Here is a 25,917-nt window from a genome sequence, read left to right as displayed (position 1 = left end):
GAGGTTGCAGTGAGCTGAGATCGCGCCATTGCGCTCCAGCCTGAGCAACAAGAGCGAGACTCCGTCTCAAAAAAAAAAAAAAAAAAAAAAAAAAAATAATATCTTTAAAATTGAGATTTATTTTGCTTTTCAAATTTTTGTTCACTTTTTGAAAAAAGTATGGGTCAAGAAAATAAAATGTTCCACGAGTGAAATGATTTACTAATTGCCCAAATTTTACCTTTTGCCTCTGTTTTCACTACATTAAAATTCATTTATTAGTTGCTATAATGTTATTATTAATTAAAATGTATACATTTTTCTCCTTTAGTAAAAAATATCTTAGTATAGTTAAAAAGTATTGATTACTTCTTTATATACAGTAATCTTTATTTTATTTTTAAAAATCATTTTTACTGGCATAATTACATATACAAAATTCAATAAAAGACCATTTTACTGTCTATGTTTATTTTCTGGCCATTGCTATTAATTCTATCTCACACTTAAAAAATTTATCACCTAGACAAGGGGGACATAAAGAACGATCTTCTTTGAGTGCCAAATATGTCCACAATGTCGCTTTGCTCCCTGGGATCCTATGACTCTGTTCACTGTGCACACTGCCCTAGGCAGTCTGGCTTCCTTCCTGGCCACCAACTTCGGGGTTTTGACACGCGATATTCCTTTTACTCAGAACCCTCTTTGCCCAGGTAGCCACATGCCCTTAGCGCCTCACGTCTTTGTAGTGTCTTCCCTGACCACCTTGTTATTATTAATATTTTTACTAAGTATTTGTATCTTTATTCAATTAAATTAAAACAGACCTGCCAGGTATATTATATAACATTCACTATATACATATGACTTAGGCAATGCAAGATAATTCTAGATATGTTGATTACTCAAGTATGAGTAAAACATGAACAGTGTCAGGGATGCCCGTCGAATGCTCCTTTCCACATTGGGTGCCTGCGTTTCCATGATATGGTTAGAGGGATAGCTACGAGCCACGACATGGATTCCCAGTAAACTTTTGTGGGAGAAGGAGGGAAAATGACAATCTAGCATAGATGAACAGCCTCCTAAATGCAAATAGAATACTTGACAATTAGTTTTTAAAAAAGTTCTTCCATCATGTTAATGACACAAAAATTCTCTTTTTGGAAGACACCACCACCACCTTTTGTTTGGGTCTGTGGGGACAGGTGGGGGAATGCTTTTAAAATCGGTATAATTATCCCTAAAACAGCAACGGGCTGGGTGAGGTGGCTCACGCCTGTAATCCCAGCACTTTGGGAGGCTGAGGTGGGCAGATCATATGAGGTCAGGAGTTTGAAACCAGCCTGGCCAACATGGTGAAACCCCATCTCTACTAAAAGTACAAAAATTAGCTGGGTGTGCTGGCGGGTGCCTATAATCTCAGCTACTCGGGAGGCTAAAGCAGGAGAATCGCTTGAGCCCGGAAAGTGGAGGTTGCAGTGAGCAGAGATTGCGCCATTGCACTCCAGCCTGGGGGACAGGGCAAGACTCTGTCTCAAACGAACAAACAAAAACCAAAAAAGTATGTCTTTGGTGAAGCCTCAGTACCCATTCAGTTCACTGTAATAATCTGTAATAAAACAGGACTGTAGCACAGTGCTGGGCCTTGATTTCAACAAGCGGACCACCTTACTTAACATGCAACTCCACATGCCTTTCCACTCCCCACTCACCTCACTTCTGACCCCCACCAGCATTGCCTCTTCACATTCTTAACCTGATTTCTCTCCATGGCAATATCACTATCCGTCAGACTGTGGGTTTTACTTATTTACTTGCTTTGTCAGTCAGTTCCTGCTCCCTGAAAACTCAACATTATCTGCTTTGATCACTGCTGTCCTCTCAACACCTTGAACAATGTCTAACAGGAAGTAAGTCCTCAATACATATTTGTTCAAGAAATTAATGAAGAAGCATAAAATGAAGAGACCTTTGAACCATCTAAAGCGTAAGGCAAATTTGACGTAAGTAAAATGTTCTGCACATGTGCATATGTGCATTATTCTTGGGGAGGGGGGAAACCTACACATTTCCTCAGATTCTCAAAGTTCTCTGTTACCCCAAGCAGGTAAATAAGCTGCTAGGCTAGACACACTTGTTAGTCCTTTGAGCAGCTAGACTCCATGCCTCTCTCTCTCTTCTCGCCTTTTCTCTGGCCACCCTCTCTGGCCCATTCCATTATTCCTCCTATAGTGGAATTGTGTTCTTTTATTCTTTGTTTACTGGCCTATCAACTCATTGACAGCAGGATTGTCATCTGATTCATTTCTGCCCACCCCCGCTTCAGTCTTAACACTTGTCTGATAAGCTTAGAAGCTGTTTGTTAAATGAATTAACAGGACAAGTAGAGGTTAAGGAATAATACAGGAAGGCTCCATTTACAGTTTGGGATTTTTGTGTGTGTATACCCAGATAAGATATAATTTTATTTCTACTCATCTAAGGCTTGCTACACATCATCAAATTCTCAATTTGCTGATCTCCAAAATAAAAATCTGAGGTAGGGAGTGGGAAAGGTCACAATCATACTTTCACCTTGAACAGCCCACATTTGTGTTTCTAAAAGGAGCTCCTTCTATTTTGTTCTAATCTGTAGAGAATGTGTGAGTTATTTTGATTCAGTGGTGGTTAGGGGTGAAAGAAGCAAGGGTTGGTTGGCTCTGCTTATGAACAGACTGAGTGCAATTAAAGAGAGGGCATGTGATTCCATATTTCAGATAGAGGGTAAGTCGTGTATCAAAATTCAAGTATTTTCTTAACCTTTGTGGTTCTTGCAAGGAGCTTATGGCATTGTCACTCAGTTAGGTATCACAGGCCACTCCATACCCTGTTACCAGATGTAGAACCTTTCAGATTTCCACGGATGCTCTTTATTTCTGCAGTAATGCAGGCCTTCATCACTTCTGCCATGTGTGGCAGTCACCTCTGCTTGGTTTTGTTCTCTCACCAGACTCACCAGAGTCCCTTGAGATCTAGGCTGATCTATCTCTTTACCCATCTCTAGGATGATCACTGGGGCTGTGTGACTAGGTAACCCCAAACCCACTTTCTATTCTGCCTGCCACACTGGTGGAGCACATTCCTAGTCAACTTTGCAAGTAGATGTGGTCACCTAACTGAGTTCTAATCAATCTTCTAGTGTAAGTTCAGAGTAACTCTTCCAGGATGAGTCCATGGAAACTTTTATTTACTATCCTCCATGAAGTCCCCCTTTATATAATCAAGGCAGCCTTGGAAGCCACGTGTTGAAGATAGTGGAGCCACAGATGGAAGGAGCCTGGATCTCCAAGATAGAATGTTCCAGTAGGACTCCAATTGGTGGGTGGAGGAAAATATCAAGAGAGCTTGAAAATCTAGAGAAGACATCCAAATCTGGATAAGTTTCCCCCTTACTTCATGGGAAAATAGGGAATGAGAATCTTGTCTCTGCCAAATAGGAGGGTGAGGTATGGTTCTAACCAACCTCATCACGTCCATTGTGTCTTCGTTGAACAAGCCTCATGGACTAGAAGTGGTGACACACCCTCTCTCCCTAATCCATGTCATCCCCATGTCCCTCACCTCTCTAGCATTCAGAGCAGAGTTCTAGAGAAAATACAGCAGCAGAGCAGGTAGCCTTTCTTGGTGGAAATACGCTGGACTGTGAGGCAGGGAACCGGGCTTGAGCCTTGGATCTGCCGTTATCTCACTGTGCCTCCTTAAGCAAACTTTTGCCCATCTCTGTTTCTTTTTGTTTTCTGGAAATCGTGTTCCAGGTCAGGGATTGTGGAAGAAGATGAAACACTCTCTCAGTCATTTACTTCCTCTGGCTTCACTCTGATAGGAAAGCTGTTCAGCGGTCTATGACTTGGCTTCTTGAGGGATGAGCAGTTCTTCAGGCCCCTGTGTGAAGTGGACATTTTACTCTTTGTTCCTTTCTGAGTCTCTTCCCTCCCTTCTTGTCTCTGAAGGCCCCTGCTCTTATGCTGTATGGTGCTGACAACTTCCTTCTTATTAGGACAGAGTTTGCCTTTGTGGTTCATCAGGATGCACTGTTTTGCTTCTAGTCATAGGCAACAGGGAATCTGACCTCTTCAAATGGAAAAGATCTAAAGAATTCCAGTTTAAGTTATGACCTCCTGAACTCTATGGCTAGAAATACTAGTGTGATCCGGAAGAGGCCACTGCCACCATTCCTGAGGCTGCTTCTCCCAGAAGAGATGCCCTCAACCCTCCAGCACGTGTATAAACACAAAAGGTGACTCTTCCACCCATGTGCCTACAAGGGACTGGCTAAGCCATTGAGGCATGACTGGATCTTCACGTTGCTTATGGGGGTCTGGCATTAGGTCCTATAAGCTATAATGTCTGTTGCAGACCTTCCAGGAGGCAGGGTTTAATGCCATGTGATTACTTTCTTCACAGAGCTTGTCCTCTGGTGGCTAAAGCAAGTGCTCAGTACTTAAAGACCCTCAAGATTATCTAATGCAAACTTTGCCCTGATGAATCCATCATATGGTGAATGGGCCTAATGTCAGCATTCACATCTCTGGGACCTGGAAGCTCAGTGCCTCCAAGATATTTATGAGCATTGGGATTATTCAAAGACTTTAATTTGAAGTGGGTATTTTGTGCTTGTACAGGGCAAAGAGTGCTTGTTCCTCAGTGGGAAGGAGCTGAGGCCTTGGGTCTTGGTTAGTGGAGAGACAAGAGTCCAGCTCGCCATGGTTGACAAGCTCTTCTTGACAGAGCACACCTTTGTTTGCATCTCCATCATAATTATTACTCATCACTTCCCATCTTTCTAGTCTCAAGTCTTACTTTTATTTCCCTTAATGCTCTGAATAGGTGCTCCTTTCCCACCTCTCTTGACCCTTTCCACACATTTTGCTCCCAGCCTAGACTGTGCTCACCAGATGCCACTATCCCCCATTCTTTCTATCTGTTAACTTCTGCTTATCTTTGAGATGTCAGAATAAATGTCACTTCCTTTGGGAACCTGTTTGTATTCCATTAAATCTGAGTTTAGTATATTTCCCAATTAAGAGGCTGCTTAGTTATCTGTCATTCCCAAGTAACTGTAAACTCTCTCAGGATAGGGGCTCTTTCCTTTACACCATTGTATTCGAGGGCCTAGCATAATGTCTGGAACATCCGTTTTCCAGTACATAATTGTTGAGTAAAAATGGAATGGAGTCAAGACCAGTGCTATGTATATCTTTGGGCTATATGTAACAGAAAACCCAAGCAAGGGTGGCTTTATGAGAATGTTTAATTGTGTATTTAATGTGGTGTTTAGGGGTAGGTAGGTCCATGAATCAGTGGTGTTATAAGCATACAACTTCTTTTGTCCTTTTCTCACCATAATTTTCATGGTGATTTTCATCCTCCTCACCACCTAAACATGGCTACCATGCTCCAAGCATTGCATTCTCATGGATCACTTTCAAAGAAAGGCAGAAAGGAGAAGACAGAAAAAAACGTTCTTCTTTCTGTTTCATTAATAAGATAACCTTTCCCACAAGACCATGTCTTTCTATTATATTTCATTGTTTAGAACTGTGCCACACGCCCACCTATAGACAAATCATTGACTCATCCTTGGTGCTTTTAGCTGAAGTCATGCTGCACAAAGTTGGGGTTCTTTCAGCAAGAAATACAAGTAAATAGCTGATGGGCAAGAAGTGAATGATAGCCACCACTCATGTCTTTAATGAAGTTTTACTAAAATCCAGAACTCCTTTCTTCAAATATGCATTTTACCTTAGACTGGTACTACTTACAAGGCAACATTCACACCAACACATTATACTTCAGTATGGGTACCTCGGGAGCCTCTGGCATGAAGAGCTGTAGTTGTCTTTCTGTTTATTCTCATCAGCCACTTTCTCCTGGGCAGAGAGCGTGTTGACCTCTCCTGAACACCAGGTTGGACACTTATGCCTGCTCAAGGCAATCAATGACTATTTCAGTCAGCAGAAACAGCCAAGTATCATCCCTAATAGTTTTCATTCCCAGCAAATTTTCTTCCATAGTCAAAGTGCAAGGATACAATAAGAGCCAATAAAATGACAAGAGTTTTCATCACAAACAAATTAACTGACTCTGGAATGGATCACAGTATACTTATTTTCTAATCAAAATATCAAATTCAGTGGTGTTGAAATTTGGGCTATATCCTTAATCCTCAGTGTTTCTAGCATCTCTTCCCTCCACATACTTTATTCATTTGAAAACTTTTGTAAACTCTAAAGAGAAAATGAAAAGAATCAAGTTATTAATATCGTTTACTTTTTAAAGCCTCTTTCTTCTTGGTTAGTGTAATGATTGTGGTGATGATTACTTCTCTCTTAGTGAGTGTGGTGGGTGCTATTGTTGGCCTTTTATGAATATCATCTTAAATCTTTATATAACCGTATAGTTATTATTGACATTTTACGTACTAGAAACCGAAATTCCAGATTTTAAGTGATTTGTCCAGGGTTATCAGTGAAGCAGGGATTAGAACTCAGATTTTTCTAATTCCAAAATGATTCCTACATTCTCTATCATGAGCCTACATCCCTTCCTTCAATTCTCATTGTCACCCCCAATATATTCATTACTTTTTCAGTCTGCAGGGTTTTTATACATCTCCCACTGGCTAATCCTTTTATCTTAGGTTTTTAGCAAAGTGACTATTCTCATTCCTTGGCTGAGACATTTATAGATCGCATACAAAATTATTTCTCTTTCTAGTTCGCCAACTTCTTCCCCCTTCATTCCTCAGGTCTTGAGGCACTCATATCAAGCTCAATAAACAAACACTAGGAAAAAAAAACCCACAACAACCAGATTAACAGACCAATCCTGTTCCTGGGAAGATTTTCTCCCTTTCCTTTGTTAGTCTAATAGGCAAGGTGTGTACTAAGAGATTTTAAAAGTGCCTGAGAAGAGCAATCACAAGTCGTGACGATTCCAAGTTCACAGAAGCCCAAGGGATTTTGACATTTCTCCAAGGAGTTAGCCAGAAGAGATCCTCGCTGGTTGAGTTAAGATGGAGGAGAACAGTAAGAAGGACCATCGGGCTTTGCTCAACCAGGGAGAGGAGGATGAACTGGTGAGTCTTCCCTTTATTTTATTAGTCTTCTCAAAGTGCCCAAGGCTGTGAGTACGGGCTACAGCTAAATTAGAAGATAGAGTGTAGCATTTATGCTTCAGGCTTTAGGACCTTGAAAGGTTTCAGTCTGGTAAGGTTCCTTAAGGGCTGCAAAGCACCATTTTATTGTGGGGAAACCTGCAGGGGCTGAGAAACTTGTGACCTCTGGATGATAGAATTCTTGCCATCTTCATATGCAATGAACCTGTGATGTTTCCTCGGACGTTTACAGTATTTGCAGAGCCCCGCATGGTGCTCAATGGGGTGTCTCCCCCTTATTATCTGGATTGCTATGTGATTGAACAAACTCTAGTGAAAACAAGAACTCCTTTTTTATTCTCATGCTTTGGGTATGTATGCATAATCTAGGCTTAGGGGGCTCTGGGCTGAAGTCATACTTTTTATAAGCGCAGAGAGAAGTTTTAAGCATCAATTACTAAAGAAGGAGTAGAATGTGGCCTGGGATTTTTAACACATATTTTAAACATTTCTCACGTCTCCAATTTTTTCCCCATTGCTGTTTTCATCAAACACACACACACACACACACACATTTAAAAATAATAATTAAAAAGTTGAAAACTATAGTGTTTATTTGGTGCTGAGGTGTTTATATTTATGATTTTATATAATCCTCAGAATTCAGTGATGAAAGAACTAATCCTATTTTATTGAAAAGAAATCTGAGACCAGGGAGGTTAAATAACTTGCCCAAGGTCATTAGCCTACAAGGGCTGGGAATCCAGCCCACTCCTTCTCCACATCCTGTGCTGTTCACCATACAACAGTGGCTCCAGTTAGACAATGAAGAAAGGAGACAGAGACAGACGGGGGAAGGGTCAGAGTGAGGGCACATTTGGGGGCCCCAAAGAACTTGGAGAACATAGTTTGTAGATTAGAATGATGTCAGTTTCCTGGCTGGCCTCCTGGTTCCCTGTGAGATCTGGGGCAAATCCATACCGGCTCTCCCTCCACCTATCCTTGTTTGCTAATCTAAGGAAAACATACGATTTCATCTATATCTGTGTTGTTCAATAAGGCAGCCATGGGCCACATGTAGTTTCTGAGCACTAGAAAAGTAACTAGTCCATACAAAATATGCTTTATGTGTAAAATACGCACCAGATTTTGAAGAATTTAGTAAAAAAAAGTAAAACATCTTATTAATAATTTTTATATTGTTTACACATTGAAATGACAATATTTTAGATAGATTAAGTAAAAATTTCACCTGCTTCTCTTTACATCTTTAATGTGTCTGCTAGGAAAGTTAATATTATGAAGGCAGCTCATATTTGTGGCTTGCATTATTGTAGCACGCTAAGCTTGACAATAGCACAGCACTTTAAAATCTTCAGAATTAAGGCTTTTAAAGAATGAAAATCTATTCACCTGTGTTCACTGCTGAACAATTCTGTTAGCTCTGATGTTTTCAACATGTAGATAAGAGTGCAGGAAAAATTACATTGCTCTTTATTCTTCTCTAACTAGTTGCTGTATTTGTAAAGTTTGTAGCCTGATACTTTAATTCTCTCACTCACAAAAAGGACATTGGTATCATAGGATTAAATAATGAGCCAGGTGCCCCAATTTTCTTCATTTTTGCAGGTGATCAAACACTTTTACAGACACTCACCAGAAACGTCTATTAGGAATCCAAGTAAGCTTAACTCATTCTGGGGAAGGGGAGATGGTTGTAGATTTCTTTTACAGAATTCTGGGGCGTACAGCACAGATGCAAATCCTACTCTGTTTGATCAGGTAATCCACGGACTCCGGTAGGTCTGAGGGAGCTGGGGTGACCGAACTGTGGAAGCTGTGACTTAGCTCCAGGCAATTGCTGTCCTGATCTTGCAATTGCTGGCCTTTTAGAAGGAAGCCAGATGGGGAACAACACACACTGGGGCCTATCAGAAGGTGGGAGGTGGGAGAAGGGAGAGCATCGGGAAGAATAGCTAATGGATGCTGGGCTTAACACCTAGGTGATGGGTCAATCTGTGCAGCAAACCACTATGGCACACTTTTACCTATGTATCAAACCTGCACATCCTGCACATGTACCCCTGAACTTAAAATAAAAATTGGAAATTAAGAAAAGAGACCCCTGGCCAGGCATGGTGGCTCATGCCTGTAATCCCAGCACTTTGGGAGGCTAAGGTGGGAAGATCTCTTGAGGCCAGAAGTTCAAGACCAGCCTGGTTAACATAGCAAAAGCCCATTTTTATTACAAATAAAAGAAAAGAGACCCTAGAGATCTCTCTTGTCCCTTCTACCATGTGAGGGCACAGAGAAAAGATGGCCATCTATGTACCAGAAGGAGGGTCCTCATCAGACACTGGATCTGCCAGCACCTTGATCTTGGACTTCTCAGACTCTAGAAAGAGAGGTGTTCAAAGCTAAAAGGTAAAAAATAAATAAATCAAGGGAAGCCAGAAATCTGACTTTTTATGTGATGTAGCCTGATGATAAATTTTGAAAACAAATTCATCTTTTGAAAACAATCAGTAGGTCAAAGTAAACCTGGGCAAGGTTTAGTCCCAGCCTTGGGGGCTGTCACTCTGTGATGTTGACAGCCTCGCCCCACTTGCTCTTCCTTCCCTGAAGATTCCCTGTGGCCCAGTCTAACTTCTACTTGCATTCATTATTTCAAGTGAACAATCCGTTGTGATCGCGAGAATCACTGGTAAAAATTAGAGACAGTCGAGGCAAATAATGAACTCCTTCAATCAAACACCCATGAAGAGCCTAAGTGGACGGAGGGGCGATGCTGTGAGATTATGCAAGCTCAGTCTTGCGTGATTCTGCTGCGCTCAGCATGGATATAAAGCCTTGCACTGGCCTCTAGAGTTGAACCCTGAACCCTGTTATCCTTCCCATCTCCCGTTCTCATCCTGCTAGTGCTTACCGTCCCGGGCATGGTGCGGTGCCACGTGCTTGACACACAGGTTTTCATCTTACCCAAAACTTTACAACAGCCCTGCAATCGATATTCTCACTGTACAGGTCTTTATTGTTCTTTCCAACCTACTCCCATCCACTTCCCACCCTCCTCACTACTATCTAGCTCCAATAGGTTCCTTTTCTTCACCTGCCTTTTTCCTAAAAATCTGCCCTGCCCAGGGGTTTCCCTCAGCCTCTCCATTTGCAGTCAGCTTTTCTTGTCTTCTCTAGAGGTCTCACGACCCATAGCCTCACTAAGAGCCCACAGGAGCCTTCAAAACACGAGACCCTAAATAGATCTGAAGCCTCCAGGTTATATAGCTCCATACTTAATGGAATGGGATTTGGCTTCAGGCTGACCTGGGTTGAATTCTAGTTCTGTTAGGCAAGTTATTTGACCTCTCTAACACCTACCATTTGGGATTGTGGTGAGGATTAAATGAGGTAATACAGCTTTTCTAAACATATCTTCTGCAGTAGGTATCATATAAGAAGTTTCCCTGTTCTCCTTCCCCATTAGGTTTGAGAAATACTGGGTGAAACGGGTACGCGGGTAACTGCAGGGCTTCTCAGATCTTGAGTGTATTTGTCTTGGTCTGCTTTGTGCTGCTGTAACAGAAGACCACAGACTGGGTGATTCATAAAGAAAATAAGTGTATTTATTATGGTTCTGGAGAGGGGGAAGTTCAAGGTCAAGGGACCACACCTGGTGAGGGCCTTCTTGCTGTGTCATCCCTTGGTGGAAGGTAAAAGGGCAAGAGAGCACGAGAGAGCAGGAGAGAAAGAGGGGGCCCAACTTGCTTTTGTAATGAGCCCACTTTGCAATAACTAACCCACTAGGGTGAAAACAACATTCACAAGGGCAGAGCCTTGTAATCGAATCACCTCTTATTCGCCCCACCTCCCAGCACAAGAACCTTGGAGGACACATTCAAACCATATCAATATTATGGCTTTTTGTGATCTCTTAAGGGGGCATTACAGTGCACTATATAGCACTATGTACGTGTGTGTGTGTGCGTGTGTGTGTGTGTGTCACGGTCTTACTCTGCCACACAGGCTGGAGTGCAGTAGTGTGATCATAGCTCACTGCAGCCTCAATCTCCCAGGCACAAGCAATACAAGCAATCCTCCTGCCTCAGCCTCCCGTATAGCTGGGACCACAGGCATGTGCTACACCAGCTGGCTAATTTTTTTAAAATTTCAGTAGAGACGAGGTCTCCCTGCGTTTTCCAGGCTGGTCTCAAACTCCTGGGCTCAAGTGATGTTCCTGCCTCGACCTCCTAAAGTGCTGGGATTATAGGCATGAGCCACCTCACCTAGCCACAGTGCACCATATTTCCCACACTTATGCACCCATGGAATCTTTCCTCTCTCTCTCTCTGTGTGTGTGTGTGTGTGTGTGTGTGTTGCTGTGTGCAAATACATGCACAGATTATCTCCTGACCACTGTTTCATGGAACCTCCATGGGAAGGTTGGAATGTTCTCAATGACTGATAGGTATTATTTTATCATTATACCTTGCTGGGAGGAAAAATAATCATGATGGCTCTTCTCAGCCTGGTTTGTCTGGGGGCACACTGTGTGCATATCAGCCTCTGTTTCAGCAGCTCCTGTGACCACAGGCTGCATTTGCTTTCTGAAGATGACTTTGATTCTGACCGCACTGGAGCCACAAGTGCTGCTTCATTCAAACCAGTTGCAAAGCCCAACAGTTCCATCTGTGTTCCCCTTCTGCACAGACACCCACCAACAAAACGTCAAAATTACAAATCAGAGCAGCCCCAGAAGGCAAAATGGCTGCTTGGTATGGACAAAACAGAACTGACAAAGGTGCATTTTGCTTCTAAGTAATTTTCTTCTGCTGAACAGGGGAGGAGCCCTGGACTCTGAGAGAGCAAACCTGGGCTTTAGTCGAGGCTCTGCTGCTAACCATGCGGTTGTGGACACCTCTTTGGCGTTGACCCTTTCCCTAAGAACAATACCACTAGCTCTCCTGACTCACAAGTTTTGTGAGGGTCACATGCGAGATATGGAAAGTGCTATGAAAAATAAGTGGTTCATTTATGTACAAGGGATCAAGAGTTACAAAGTGCAAAAATAATTAGAAAATGCAGGAATACATCTATTAAGTGAGATTGGTGTTGAGGATATTTCCCTTTATTCTGGTTAAAATGTAAAGAATGATCATTGTTTGAGGCTATCATTGAGAAAACAAGTAATATGTGATGAGTTGTTAAAAAAAAATCAAGAATTGGCTGGGCGCAGTGGCTCACGCCTGTTATCCCAGCACTTTGAGAGGCCGAGGCAGGTGGATCACCTGAGGTCAGGAGTTTGAGACCAGGCTGGCCAACATGACGAAATCCCATCTCTACTAAAAATTAAAAAAAGAAAATTAGCGGGGCATGGTGGCAGGTGCCTGTAATCCCAGCTACTTGGGAGGCTAAGGCAGGAGAATTGCTTGAACCTGGGAGGCAGAGGTTGCAGTGAGCCGAGATCACGCCATTGCAATCCAGCCTGGGCAGTGGAGCGAGACTCTGTCTCAAAGAAAGAAGAAAAAGAAAAATCAGGGATTTTAAACATGTAGATTATTTTACATATACAATGTCATGTATCTTTATATACACAAGGTCGTCCTCCAGTAAAGAACTTCCCCCCAAAAAAACCACTCAAAGGATTAAAACTGCAAAGTAAAAATTGAAACTGAAAGTCAGCCCTGTTGGCTCTCTCCTGTTTTCAGTCAACGTGTATATTATCAGGTTGAATGAGGTAAAGGTAAGCTTATCAATCTTCAACTGACACCTAGCTATCAGGGAAGAACAACAATATAGGTGACAGAATCAAGATTCAAAAATTCCTCTAGGCTGGATTGTAGGTGAGAAATTGTCAAGATGCAATGTAACAGACCTCATTATTGAGTTTTTGTTTTAAGATATTTTCAAAAAACAAGGTGACAGTATCAGTGACTTGGGTTTGGTAGTTGTACAAGAAAAAGTAATTGAAGTGCTTTATTTGATGTGCTGAATTTTATTTGCCAATGTGATGTAGCTATAAAAAATTAGCCCTGGAATGCCTTAGTAGAAGCCTGTTCTGCAGAACAGAAGACATAAAAAAAAGTTCTGCCATAATCTGTATTTTTTTAGGAAAAATCTAGGAAGTTATATTTAATTCTAAAACTCATACTTAGAGAGAAATTTCAAGAAGTATAGTGTATTTGGAGGAATATCTGCATATTACAAGTAAGAACTGTGTAAAAGAAATTAGAAACAATTTCCCAAAGAACAGTCACAATGTTTGTCTTCCAAGAGTTGAGAGGCTGATGTGGACAACAAAAGTAGGAGTTGGTAGATTCCAGCCGTATTTATTTTCCTTATGGCAGAACTTCCCTTTTTTTTTTTTTTTGTTTTTGAGATGGAGTCTTGCTCTGTTGCCCAGGCTGGAGTGAAATGGCACGATCTCAGCTCACTGCAATGTCTGCCTCCCAGGTTCAAGCGGTTTTCCTGCCTCAGCCTACTGAGTAATTGGGACTACAGGAGCACACCACCACACCCAGCTAATTTTTGTATTTCTAGTAGAGACAGGGTTTCACCATGTTGTCCAGGCTAGTCTGAATCCCCTGACCTCGTGATCTGCCCGCCTCAGCCTCCCAAAGTGCTGATTACAAATGTGAGCCACCACACCTGCCAGAACTTCCTAATCATCTGTGGTGGCAGAAACTTAACATGACACCCCTGTGATCACCGTTCCTTTTGTATAATCCCCTCTAGCTGAGTGTGGGCAGAGCCTGTAAATATGAGAAGCTAGGACTCCTATTATTGTATTATGTTCTATGGAAAAAGGGACTTTACAAATCCCCATGAACTCAACGGAGTTAATAAAAACGGAGATTGGGTACACCTGACCTAATCAGGTGACTCATTAAAAGAGACTGGGCCTTTCCTGAAGTCAGAGATAGTTAAAGCACGAGAGAGGTCTGACGCGAGGGCGGTTCTATGCTGCATTTTTGAAGATGGAAGATGCCGTGTGGTAAGGAGAGGTTGCTAAGACTGAGAGTCGCTTCCAGCTGACTACCAGCAAGAGAATGGGGGCCCCCATCTTAAGGCTGCAAGGAACCGAATTCTGCCAACAACCGTATGAGTGTGAAGAGGTCTCTTAGCTCCAGAAGGAGCACAGCTCAGGTGACGCCTTGATTTTAGTCTTGTAAGATGCTCAGCATAGGACCCAGCTAACTGAATACCCAACCCATAAAAACTGAGACAATAAATCTGTGTTGTATTAAGACACTGAGTTTGCTACGCAGCAACAGAGAACTAATACACCATCACAGCTGTCCAACAAAAGAGTATGCAGCCCCGTAAGGCAACGAAAAGCCCCTCTTAAGCGGACGATAGATGCTCATCTGCGAAGAATGCTGTATAGCTGTTTTTTCCTAGAGAGAAATTTGAACCAAATAATCTCTGAGACTCCCTCCTTGGTTAACAATGCTCTTATTTTACAAATGACTTTTAACCGAACTTGCCATGTTGTCCCATGCCCTTGATCTAGGGCAAATTCTGTTTTCAGAAATTGTTTTTGCTAATAGGGCCAGGCATCTCATTATCTTTTGACCCACACTGTCTGCTCTCTGCTGTTAGCCTCACCAAACAGAGGTCCTTAGTTGCACTTTCACTGGCAGGAGGACTATATATTAGCACTCTTGTGGTAGTAGTGCCAGCTGAAATTATGGGAATACCTGTAGCCAAGAGTGGGATATGTTCATCTCTTTTGTATTGGGTTTCGAATCACACTGCTAGATAGTGAAGTTTTTCTTACTCCAGACTGAATGATTTAGTATTTATTTTGAACATACATTTCCAAGACTGTTTTTGTTCTACAAATAATACTTATTTTAGTAAATAATAATGCCTATTTCATAGGGTTGTGGTGAGAATTAAATAACACCTAAGTAAGCACTCAGGAGGATCTTATTATCAAATAGACTCAATTAGTTCTTACTGTCAAATATAGATAAAAGTAAAAGGGATTCAAGACATCATATCTTATTAGTTTCTAACAATAACCCTAGACAATAGTGACTGTTATTATTCTCATCTGTGGAGGAGGAAATTAAGGCATCAGAAGTAAAGTGGGTCGCCAAAGTCTTATATATGGTTACATGGTAGAGGTATGATTTGAACTTGGTTTTCCCATGCCATATCCTCAGCTTTTAACTGCGACACCAAACTACTTCTGATGCATTTTACAACCAGTCACATTTTTCACATGAAAAATCTGAAGTTCAGCAAGTTTAAATCACATCTGGTAAATAGTGGAGCAAAGGACAGAAGTGAGAGCTTCTAGAAGGCAATGGGGTGGGGTATAAAGAAAAGAGGTTCTGGTGTCAGACCTGGAAGGGAAGCCTGGCTCTAAGTTGTGATTTACGGCAATAACCTCTGTGAAAAAACGCATGCATATTTCACTGTTATTCCTAATCCAGACTGCTTCCTTTGTATTCTGGGCCTAGAAAAAGACTGTTAGGGCTGTGGTACCTCTTTCAGAATTCTATAGGAAACAAAAATGTAAAGGAACACCACTGCTTAGACAGAATACAAATCAAGCCTGTGTGAAGATGGGCACGATTTCTGTGCTATTCAACTCAACTAATAGGTGGCAGATCTGGGTTCCTGGCCTCCTGGAACACAGGCTGTTTCTATTATCGGTCTTGATCCAGTATATTGCAACTAAAAGCTGAAATAGTCACCTCTTTCCTCCTGTGACTGAGCCTATTATAAAATCACCTGTTATCATTGACTGAGCTGCTTTTCCTCTCAACACCTTACACCTGTCTTTAAGCCGCACTGTTTTTCCGGGTGTATGCTATTAATATCCCTCTAAGTATAGAGATGGAAACTGAGACTTAAAGAAGTTAAATGCTGAGCTCACAGGTAATAGGTGGCAAAACTCACTTTACTACAAGGAACCATGTATAATGGGTTTGAAATTTGGACACTTTCATCCCATTTCCAGTATCTTTACACTAACACCACCTCTGGATACTGTTAATTTTCCTTTTATGGTACAAACACTGCTCCTGGTTCTCTCCTCTACCCTGCATTTCTCAGTGGATTTTACTGGGGGTGTGTAAATATTCAGAAAAAATCTGAGTGACTCTGACTACATCAGAAGAATAATCATTTATACAATCTAATTTTCCTCTCGATTAGTTGGTCAAAATAAAAACATATATTGTGTGATATAATTTGGCTGTGTCCCCACCCAAATCTTATCTCAAATTGTCTTGAACTCCTGGGCTCAAACGATCCTCCCATCTTGGCCTCCCAAAGTGCTGGGATTACAGCGTGAGCCACCATGCTTGGCCTCTTCAGAGACCTTTTAATCAACTGAAACTTTTAATTTTCTTTACTTTTAAAATTCATTTCTATATATTTTTTAAAAACTTAGAGACAATAGAGACAGGGTCTCACTGTTGCCCGAGTGGAAGTGGTGCAATTATGGCTCACTAAAAGCCCTAAACTCCTGGGCTCAAGCAATCCTCCCACCTCTGCCTCCTGAGGAACTGGGACAACAGGTGTGCACCATCATTGCTGGCTACTTAAAAAAAACAAAACAAAAAAAACGTGTAGAGACAGCATCTTTCTATGTTGCTCAGGCTGCTCTTGAACTCCTGGCCTCAAGCAATCCTCCAGCCTCAGCTTCCCAAAGCACTGGGATTACAGGTGTGCGCCACTGTGCCCAGCCAGAAGCTTTTAATTTTAACAAAGTCAAATACATTTGTTTTGTCTTTTTATTTTCTGTTTAAGAAACATTTGCCTACTTGAGGTTCATAGAATAATTCATCCTATGGTTTCTTTCAGATAATTTATTGTTTCAGTTGTCACATTTATGTATTTGTGCCATCTCAAATGAATTTTTGTATAAGCTATAAATCAGTGGGATGGGGCGGTGTGGGGGTTGTACTCATTTATCTTCCAGCACTATTCCTTTTGCTCTGGCACTATTAGTTGGGCAAATCACCCTTTCCCACACAGACTGCAGTGGCTCCTTTCTTGCAAGTGAAGAAATCATATATTTGAGTGTCTTTTTGGATGTTGTTTTGTTGCTCTTTTTGTTTATACTTGTGTGTATACCTCATTTTCTTAATTACTGCGGCTTTGTGGTAAGCCTTCACTTCTGGTGGCATAATTCTTCCACATTTATTCGTTTCAAAAATTGTCTTGACTATCCTACATCCTTTGCATTTCCATTCCAATTTTAGAACCAAGTTGTCAATTACCATACAAACACACAAAAGTCTGAAGAGATTTTAAATTGGATTACTAATGGCTAATCCCCAAACTTAACACAGCTCTTCATTTATTTAGGTCTTTACTTTCTCTTGGTGATGATATGCACTTTTCAGTTTAGATGTCTTGTACAACTTTGTTAGAATTATTACAAGGTAATCGATTTCTTTCTTTGAAGGTATTATACATGGTATTTAATTAATTTTCAAATTGTTTGTTACTAATATATACAAACACAGTTGGTTTTCCTCTATTGACCTGGTATCCAGCAATCTGAATAAATTCACTTATTAACTCTTATACTTTGTATATCTTTTGGATATTTTTCCACATTATCTACACATAGAGTTTAGTTCTTGTTTTCAATTGTTATTCCCCTCCCCTCCCCTCCACTCCCCTTCCCTCCCCTTCCCTTTCCTTCCCTTCCCTCTTTCTTTCTTTCTTGCATAGCACTAGTTAAGACTTCTAGTACTATACTGGTAAATATTAGTAGTGATCGTTGACAATCTCATTTTGGTTGTAACTTAAGTGGGAAAATATTCAATATTTCATCACTACACATGATGTTGCTTAAATATGTTCTCATCTATTTTTAACTTGTTGAGAATTTTTTAAATCATGTATTGGTGTAGAATTGTATAAGTCTTTTTCTCTATCTATTGAGATGGCCTTCTGACTTTCCTTCTGAATATTAAAGTGCATGGAATGGCAAAGTACATTGACTGATTTTTAAATCCTTGCATTTCTAGGACAAACATTATTTGGTAGTGATGTACTAAACTTTAAATATATCACTGATTTAGTTAGATAATCTATTTTAGAATTATTAGAATTATTATTAGAATTATTAGAATTATTTTATCTACATTCATGACAGGGCTTAGCCTGTAATTTTCCTTGCTTGCAACATATTTATCAGAGTTTGGTGTCTGAGTATGCTGGCTTCATAAAACAAATTGGGAGAATTTTCATCTCTTCTACTTATAAAGAGGTTTGTAAAAGAATAGTATCATTTCTATCTTAAATATTCCAAAGGAATCACAAGTTCTCTGGGCTTGACGATTTCTTTGCAGGGAGCTTTTAAATTGCACATTAATTTTCTGTAATAAACATAAAATATTCGTATTTATTGATGAGTTTATCAATGTTATTAATCTTTTTTTTTAATTTTTTTTTAAATTATACTTTAGGTTTTAGGGTACATGTGCACAATGTGCAGGTTTGTTACATAGGTATCCATGTGCCCTGTTGATTTCCTGCACCCATTAACTCGTCATTTAGCATTAGGTGTATCTCCTAATGCTGTCCCTCCACGCTCCCCCAACCCCACAACAGTCCCCGGAGTGTGATGTTCCCCTTCCTGTGTCCATGAGTTCTCATTGTTCAATTCCCACCTATGAGTGAGAACATGTGGTGTTTGGTTTTTTGTCCTTGTGATAGTTTACTGAGAATGATGTTTTCCAGTTTCATCCATGTCCCTACAAAGGACATGAACTCATCATTTTTTATGGCTGCATAGTATTCCATGGTGTATATGTGCCACATTTTCTTAATCCAGTCTATCGTTGTTGGACATTTGGGTTGGTTCCAACTCTTTGCTATTGTGAATAGTGCCGCAATAAACATATGTGTGCATGTGTCTTTATAGCAGCATGACTTATAGTCCTTTGGGTATATACCCAGTAATGGGATGGCTGGGTCAAATGGTATTTCTAGTTCTAGATCCCTGAGGAATCGCCACACTGACTTCCACAATGGTTGAACTAGTTTACAGTCCCACCAACAGTGTAAAAGTGTTCCTATTTCTCCACATCCTCTCCAGCACCTGTTGTTTCCTGATTTTTTAATGATGGTCATTCTAACTGGTGTGAGATGGTATCTCACTGTGGTTTTGATTTGCATTTCTCTGATGGCCAGTGATGATGAGCATTTCTTCATGTGTTTTTTGGCTGCATAAATGTCTTCTTTTGAGAAGTGTCTGTTCATGTCCTTTGTCCACTTTTTGATGGGGTTGTTTGTTTTTTTCTTGTAAATTTGTTTGAGTTCATTGTAGATTCTGGATATTAGCCCTTTGTCAGATGAGTAGGTTGCAAAAATTTTCTCCCATTCTGTAGGTTGCCTGTTCACTCTGATGGTAGTTTCTTTTGCTGTGCAGAAGCTCTTTAGTTTAATTAGATCCCATTTGTCAATTTTGGCTTTTGTTGCCATTGCTTTTGGTGTTTTAGACATGAAGTCCTTGCACACGCCTGTGTCCTGAATGGTATTGCCTAGGTTTTCTTGTAGGATTTTAATGGTTTTAGGTCTAACATGTAAGTCTTTAATCCATCTTGAATTAATTTTTGTATAAGGTGTAAGGAAGGGATCCAGTTTCAGCTTTCTACATATGGCTAGCCAGTTTTCCCAGCACCATTTATTAAATAGGGAATCATTTCCCCATTTCTTGTTTTTGTCAGGTTTGTCAAAGATCAGATAGTTGTAGATATGTGGCATCATTTCTGAGGGCTCTGTTCTGTTCCACTGATCTATGTCTCTGTTGTGGTACCAGTACCATGCTGTTTTGGTTACTGTAGCCTTGTAGTGTAGTTTGAAGTCAGGTAGCGTGATGCCTCCAGCTTTGTTCTTTTACTTCCAGCACTATGTTGAATAGGAGTGGTGAGAGAGGGCATCCCTGTCTTGTGCCAGTTTTCAGAGGGAATGCTTCCAGGTTTTGCCCATTCAGTATGATATTGGCTGTGGGTTTGTCATAGATAGCTCTTATTATTTTGAGATACGTCCCATCAATACCTAATTTATTGAGAGTTTTTAGGATGAAGGGTTGTTGAATTTTGTCAAAGGCCTTTTCTGCTTCTATTGAGATAATCATGTGGTTTTTGTCTTTGTTTCTGTTTATATGCTGGATTACATTTATTGATTTGTTTATGTTGAACCAGCCTTGCATCCCAGGGATGAAGCCCACTTGATTATGGTGGATAAGCTTTTTGATGTGCTGCTGGATTTGGTTTGCCAGTATTTTATTGAGGATTTTTGCATCAATGTTCATCAAGGATATTGGTCTGAAATTCTCTTTTTTGGTTATGTCTCTGCCAGGCTTTGGTATCAGGATGATGGTGGCTGCATAAAATGTGTTAGGGAGGATTCCCTCTTTTTCTATCTATTGGAATAGTTTCAGAAGGAATGGTACCAGTTCCTCTTTGTACCTCTGGTAGAATTTGGCTGTGAATCCATCAGGTCCTGGACTCTTTTTGGTTGGTAAGCTATTGATTATTGCCACAATTTCAGAACCTGTTATTGGCCTATTCAGAGATTCAACTTCTTCCTGGTTTAGTCTTGGGAGGGTGTATTTGTCGAGGAATTTATCCATTTCTTCTAGATTTTCTAGTTTATTTGCATAGAGGTGTTTGTAGTATTCTCTGATGGTAGATTGTATTTCTGTGGGATTGGTGGTGATATCCCTTTTTTCATTTTTTATTGCATGTATTTGATTCTTCTCTCTTTTCTTCTTTATTAGCCTTGCTAGTGGTATATCAATTTTGTTGATCTTTTCAAAAAACCAGCTCCTGGATTCATTAATTTTTTGAAGGGTTTTTTGTGTCTCTATTTCCTTCAGTTCTGCTCTGATTTTAGTTATTTCTAGCCTTCTGCCAGCTTTTGAATGTGTTTGCTCTTGCTTTTCTAGTTCTTTTAATTGTGATGTTAGGGTGTCAATTTTGGATCTTTCCTGCTTTCTCTTGTGGGCATTTAGTGCTATAAATTTCCCTCTACACACTGCTTTGAACATGTCCCAGAGATTCTGGTATGTTGTGTCTTTGTTCTCGTTGGTTTCAAAGAACATCTTTATTTCTGCCTTCATTTCATTATGTACCCAATAGTCATTCAGGAGCAGGTTGTTCAGTTTCCATGTAGTTGAGTGATTTTGAGTGAGTTTCTTAATCCTGAGTTCTAGTTTGATTGCACTGTAGTCTGAGAGACAGTTTGTTATAATTTCTGTTCTTTTACATTTGCTGAGGAGAGCTTTACTTCCAACTATGTGGTCAATTATGGAATAGGTGTGGTGTGGTGCTGAAAAAAATGTATATTCTGTTGATTTGGGGTGGAGAGTTCTGTAGATGTCTATTAGGTCCACTTTGTTTAGAGCTGAGTTCAATTCCTGGATATGCTTGTTAACTTTCTGTCTCGTTGATCTGTCTAATGTTGACAATGGGGTGTTAAAATCTCCCATTATTATTGTGTGGGAGTTCAAGTCTCTTTGTAGGTCACTCAGGACTTGCTTTATGAATCTGGGTGCTCCTGTGTTGGGTGCATATATATTTAGGATAGTTAGCTCTTCTTGTTGAATTGATCCCTTTACCATTATGTAATGGCCTTCTTTGTCTCTTTTGATCTTTGTTGGTTTAAAGTCTATTTTATCAGAGACTAGGATTGCAACCCCTGCTTTTTTTTGTTTTCCATTTGCTTGATAGATCTTCCTCCATCCCTTTATTTTGAGTCTATGTGTGTCTCTGCATGTGAGATGGGTTTCCTGAATACAGCACACTGATGGGTCCTGACTCCTTATCCAGTTTGCCAGTCTGTGTCTTTTAATTGGAGCATTTAGCCCATTTACATTTAAAGTTAATATTGTTATGTGTGAATCTGATCCTGTCATTATGATGTTAGTTGGTTATTTTGCTCGTTAGTTGATGCAGTTTCTTCCTAGCCTCGATGGTCTTTACAATTTGGCATGTTTTTGCAGTGGCTGGTACCAGTTGTTCCTTTCCATGTTTAGTGCTTCCTTCAGGAGCTCTTTTAGGGCAGGCCTGGTGGTGACAAAATCACTCAGCGTTTGCTTGTCTGTAAAGTATTTTATTTCTCCTTCACTTATGAAGCTTAGTTTGGCTGGATATGAAATTCTCGGTTGAAAATTCTTTTCTTTAAGAATGTTGAATATCGGCCCCCACTCTCTTCTGTCTTGTAGAGTTTCTGCTGAGAGATCAGCTGTTAGTCTGATGGGCTTCCCTTTGTGGGTAACCCGACCTTTCTCTCTGGCTGCCCTTAACATTTTTTCCTTCATTTCAACTTTGGTGAATCTGACAATTATGTGTCTTGGAGTTGCTCTTCTCAAGGAGTATCTTTGTGGCGTTCTCTGTATTTCCTGAATCTGAATGTTGGCCTGCCTTGCTAGATTGGGGAAGTTCTCCTGGATAATATCTTGCAGAGTATTTTCCAACTTTGTTCCATTCTCCCTGTCCTTTTCAGGTACACCAGTCAGACGTAGGTTTGGTCTTTTCACATAGTCCCAAATTTCTTGGAGGCTTTGTTCATTTCTTTTTATTCTTTTTTCTCTAAACTTCCCTTCTCGCTTCATTTCATTCATTTCATCTTCCATCAGCGATACCCTTTCTTCCAGTTGATCGCATGGGCTACCGAGGCTTCTGCAATCTTCACGTAGTTCTTGAAACTTGGCTTTCAGCTCCATCAGCTCCTTTAAGCCCTTCTCTCCATTGGTTATTCTAGTTATCCATTCTTCTAATTTTTTTTCAAAGTTTTTAACTTCTTTGCTATTGTTTTGAATTTCCTCCTGTAGCTCGGAGTAGTTTGATCATCTGAAGCCTTCTTCTCTCAACTTGTCAAAGTCATCCTCCATCCAGCTTTGTTCCATTGCTGGTGAGGAACTACGTTCCTTTGAAGGAGGAGAGGTGCTCTGCTTTTTAGAGTTTCCAGTTTTTCTGCTCTGTTTTTTCCCCATCTTTGTGGTTTTATCTACTTTTGGTCTTTGATGATGGTGATGTACAGATGGGTTTTTGGTGTGGATGTCCTTTCTGTTTGTTAGTTTTCCTTCTACCAGACAGGACCCTCAGCTGCAGGTCTATTGGAGGTTACCAGAGGTCCACTCCAGACCCTGTTTGGCTGGGTGTCAGCAGCGGTGGCTGCAGAACAGCGGATTTTCGTGAGACCACAAATTCAGCTGTCTGATAGTTCCTCTGGAAGTTTTGTCTCAGGGGAGTACCCGGCCGAGTGAGGTGTCAGTCTGTCCCTACTGGGGGGGTCCCTCCCAGTTAGGCTGCTCAGGGGTGAGGGACCCACTTTAGGAGGCAGTCTGTCCGTTCTCAGATCTCCAGCTGTGTGCTGGGAGAACCACTACTCTCTTCAAAGCTGTCAGTCAGACAGGGACATTTAAGTCTGTGGAGGTTCCTGCTGACTTTTTGTTTGTCTGTGCCCTGCCCCCAGAGGTGGAGCCTACAGAGGCAGGCAGGCCTCCTGAGCTGTGGTGGGCTCCACCCAGTTGGAGCTTCCTGGCTGCTTTGTTTACCTAAGCAAGCCTGGGCAATGGTGGGCGCCCCTCCCCCAGCCTCGCTGCCACCTTGCAGCTTGATCTCAGACTGCTGTGCTAGCAATCAGCGAGACTCCGTGGGCATAGGACCCTCTGAGCCAGGTGCGGGACACAATCTCCTAGTGTGCCGTTTTCCAGGCCTGTTGGAAAAGCGCAGTATTAGGGTGGGACTGACCCGATATTCCAGGTGCTGTCTGTTACCCCTTTCTTTGACTAGGAAAAGGAACTCCCTGACCCCTTGCACTTCCCAAGTGAGGCAATGCCTCACCCTGCTTCGGCTCGTGCACAGTGTGCTTCACCGACTGTCCTGCACCCGCTGTTTGGCACTCCCTAGTGAGATGAAACGGGTACCTCAAACAGAAATGCAGAAATCACCCGTCTTCTGTGTGGCTCAGGCTGGGAGCTGGAGACCGGAGCTGTTCCTATTCGGCCATCTTGGCTCCACCCAATGTTATTAATCTTTTCAGGGTACCAATTTTGCTTTGCTGTTTTTCTTTATTGTCTTGTATTTCTACTTTCTGTCTTATTTCTGCACTCATCTTAATAACTTTTTCCTTTTTTGGGGTTTAATTTGCTTTTTTTTCTATAACTTCTTGAGTTGGAAGCTTAGTTTATTGATTTCAAACTTTTTTTCTTTACTAAGATGCATCTAAAGCTGTATTGTCTTAATTGCATTCCATGGATATTCTTAATTGCATTCCATGGATTGTCTTAATTGCATTCCATGAATTTTTATTTCTCAATTTTCATTTTCATTCAGTTTGAATGATTTCCTAATATTTATTGTAATTTTTTATTTGACTTACATGTGTTATTTCAAAATATGTTGTTTACTTTCCAAATATTTGGGAATTTTTAAGTTATTCTGTTTTTAATTTCTAGTTTAAATATAATGTCATCATACTTTATGTCTGAGAATGTGCTCAATTTAGGTAAGTATTTTATGTGTATTTGAAAAATATTTGAATTCCGCAGTTGTTGGCTGTGATTTTCTGTATTTGTCGATTAGATCAATGTAGCTAGTGGAGATGTTCAGAATTCTTGTATTCCTGCTGAATGTTTTGTCTGCTTATTCTGTTGGTTATTGAGATAGGGGGGTGTGCTAAAATCTCCAATGATGAGAGTAGATTTAAATTCTATCAATTTTTCTTTATAATTTTTAAAACTATGTTTTTTAGATGTGCAAAAATTTGGGATTGTTATGTCCTCCTCCTGAATTGATCTTTTAACTTATGAAATATCCTTCCTTTTCTCTCATAGTATTTTTTCCTTAACTATCCTTAAAGAAATATAATTTGTGTGATAGTAATATAGTGATATCAGCTTTCTTCCACTTTTTGCATGGTATATTTTCCCCTTCTTTTCCTTTTTAACCTATCCACTTCTTTATGTTTAAAGTGTGTCTCTTGTAAATAGCATACAATAGGACTTTTATTATCTAGTCTAATAATCTTTGCTTTTAATCATGGCATTAAGGCCATATGCATTTTATGTAATTACTAATATAGTTGGGTTACATTTCATAATGTTGCTACTTGTTTTCCATTTATTCTACTTGTTCTTTGTTCTTTTCTCCATTGAACATTATGTCACCGTATGCTCCAGGTTTCCGCATTAGCATCACAGATTTTGTTTTTAAGGGCTCTACCGTAGTCCATTGTTTTGATGTTTCACAACTTACTGAACCATTAGCTATCATTTGGTTTTTCCAGTGATTTTGCTATTACAGATAATGCTGCGCTGAACATTGTATATGCAAAACTTTCTCATTTAGATGTCATTTCATTAGGGCATATTTTCAAATGAAGAATTACTGATTCAAAGAGTAGAAATATCTTTACAATTATTGATACAATTTGCCACCTTACTGTTCCTAAAAAATTATTCCAGTTCACAAGGCTATTAGCACTATATAGCTGTAGTGCTTTCACTGCAGTCTTACTAGCATCGTGAGTTTGTTTTTTAATTTAAAAACGTTGTATAGAAGAGAACTGAAGGGGTACCAGAATTATGATTTTCATTGCCATTACTGTATACAAATAAACAGAAAAAGAGAAAGTTATTTATGAATGAGCTCATTTCATCTACAAGCTAGACTAAAATTCCAAATTGTCCTGCTTCTATTTTTGCACACACTTTGACTTTGGCAGTAAGCCCCTGTAAATAACTCTTGGTAAAAGAATGTATATTTATGACACAATATGTAAAGTGGCATATACATTTTATTTGGTCCTAATAAAACTAT

The 25,917-nt window shown here is 40.4% G+C and overlaps 1 protein-coding gene across 3 annotated transcripts in view; it reads left to right on the top strand.

Annotated features, from left to right (window-relative positions):
* The first annotated feature begins 372 nt into the window (after nucleotides 1–372).
* Nucleotides 373–25,917, top strand: part of ATP13A5 (ATPase 13A5) — a 127,305-nt gene continuing 101,760 nt past the window's right edge. The window contains exon 1 of one of the 3 annotated variants that reach the window (XM_063621988.1): nucleotides 373–7,099. In XM_063621988.1, the coding sequence (XP_063478058.1) occupies nucleotides 7,037–7,099 (63 nt within the window). In that variant the 5' untranslated portion in view covers nucleotides 373–7,036. The remainder of the gene's footprint in view (nucleotides 7,100–25,917) is intronic. The other 2 variants (XR_010116698.1, XM_063621987.1) reach the window with 2 other exon arrangements.

This window comes from Symphalangus syndactylus, chromosome 17 (genome assembly GCF_028878055.3).
Source record: "Symphalangus syndactylus isolate Jambi chromosome 17, NHGRI_mSymSyn1-v2.1_pri, whole genome shotgun sequence".
NCBI lineage: Eukaryota > Metazoa > Chordata > Mammalia > Primates > Hylobatidae > Symphalangus > Symphalangus syndactylus.
The sequence above is the reverse complement of the archived record's forward strand: the minus strand, read 5'-3'. Positions and strand labels throughout refer to the sequence as shown.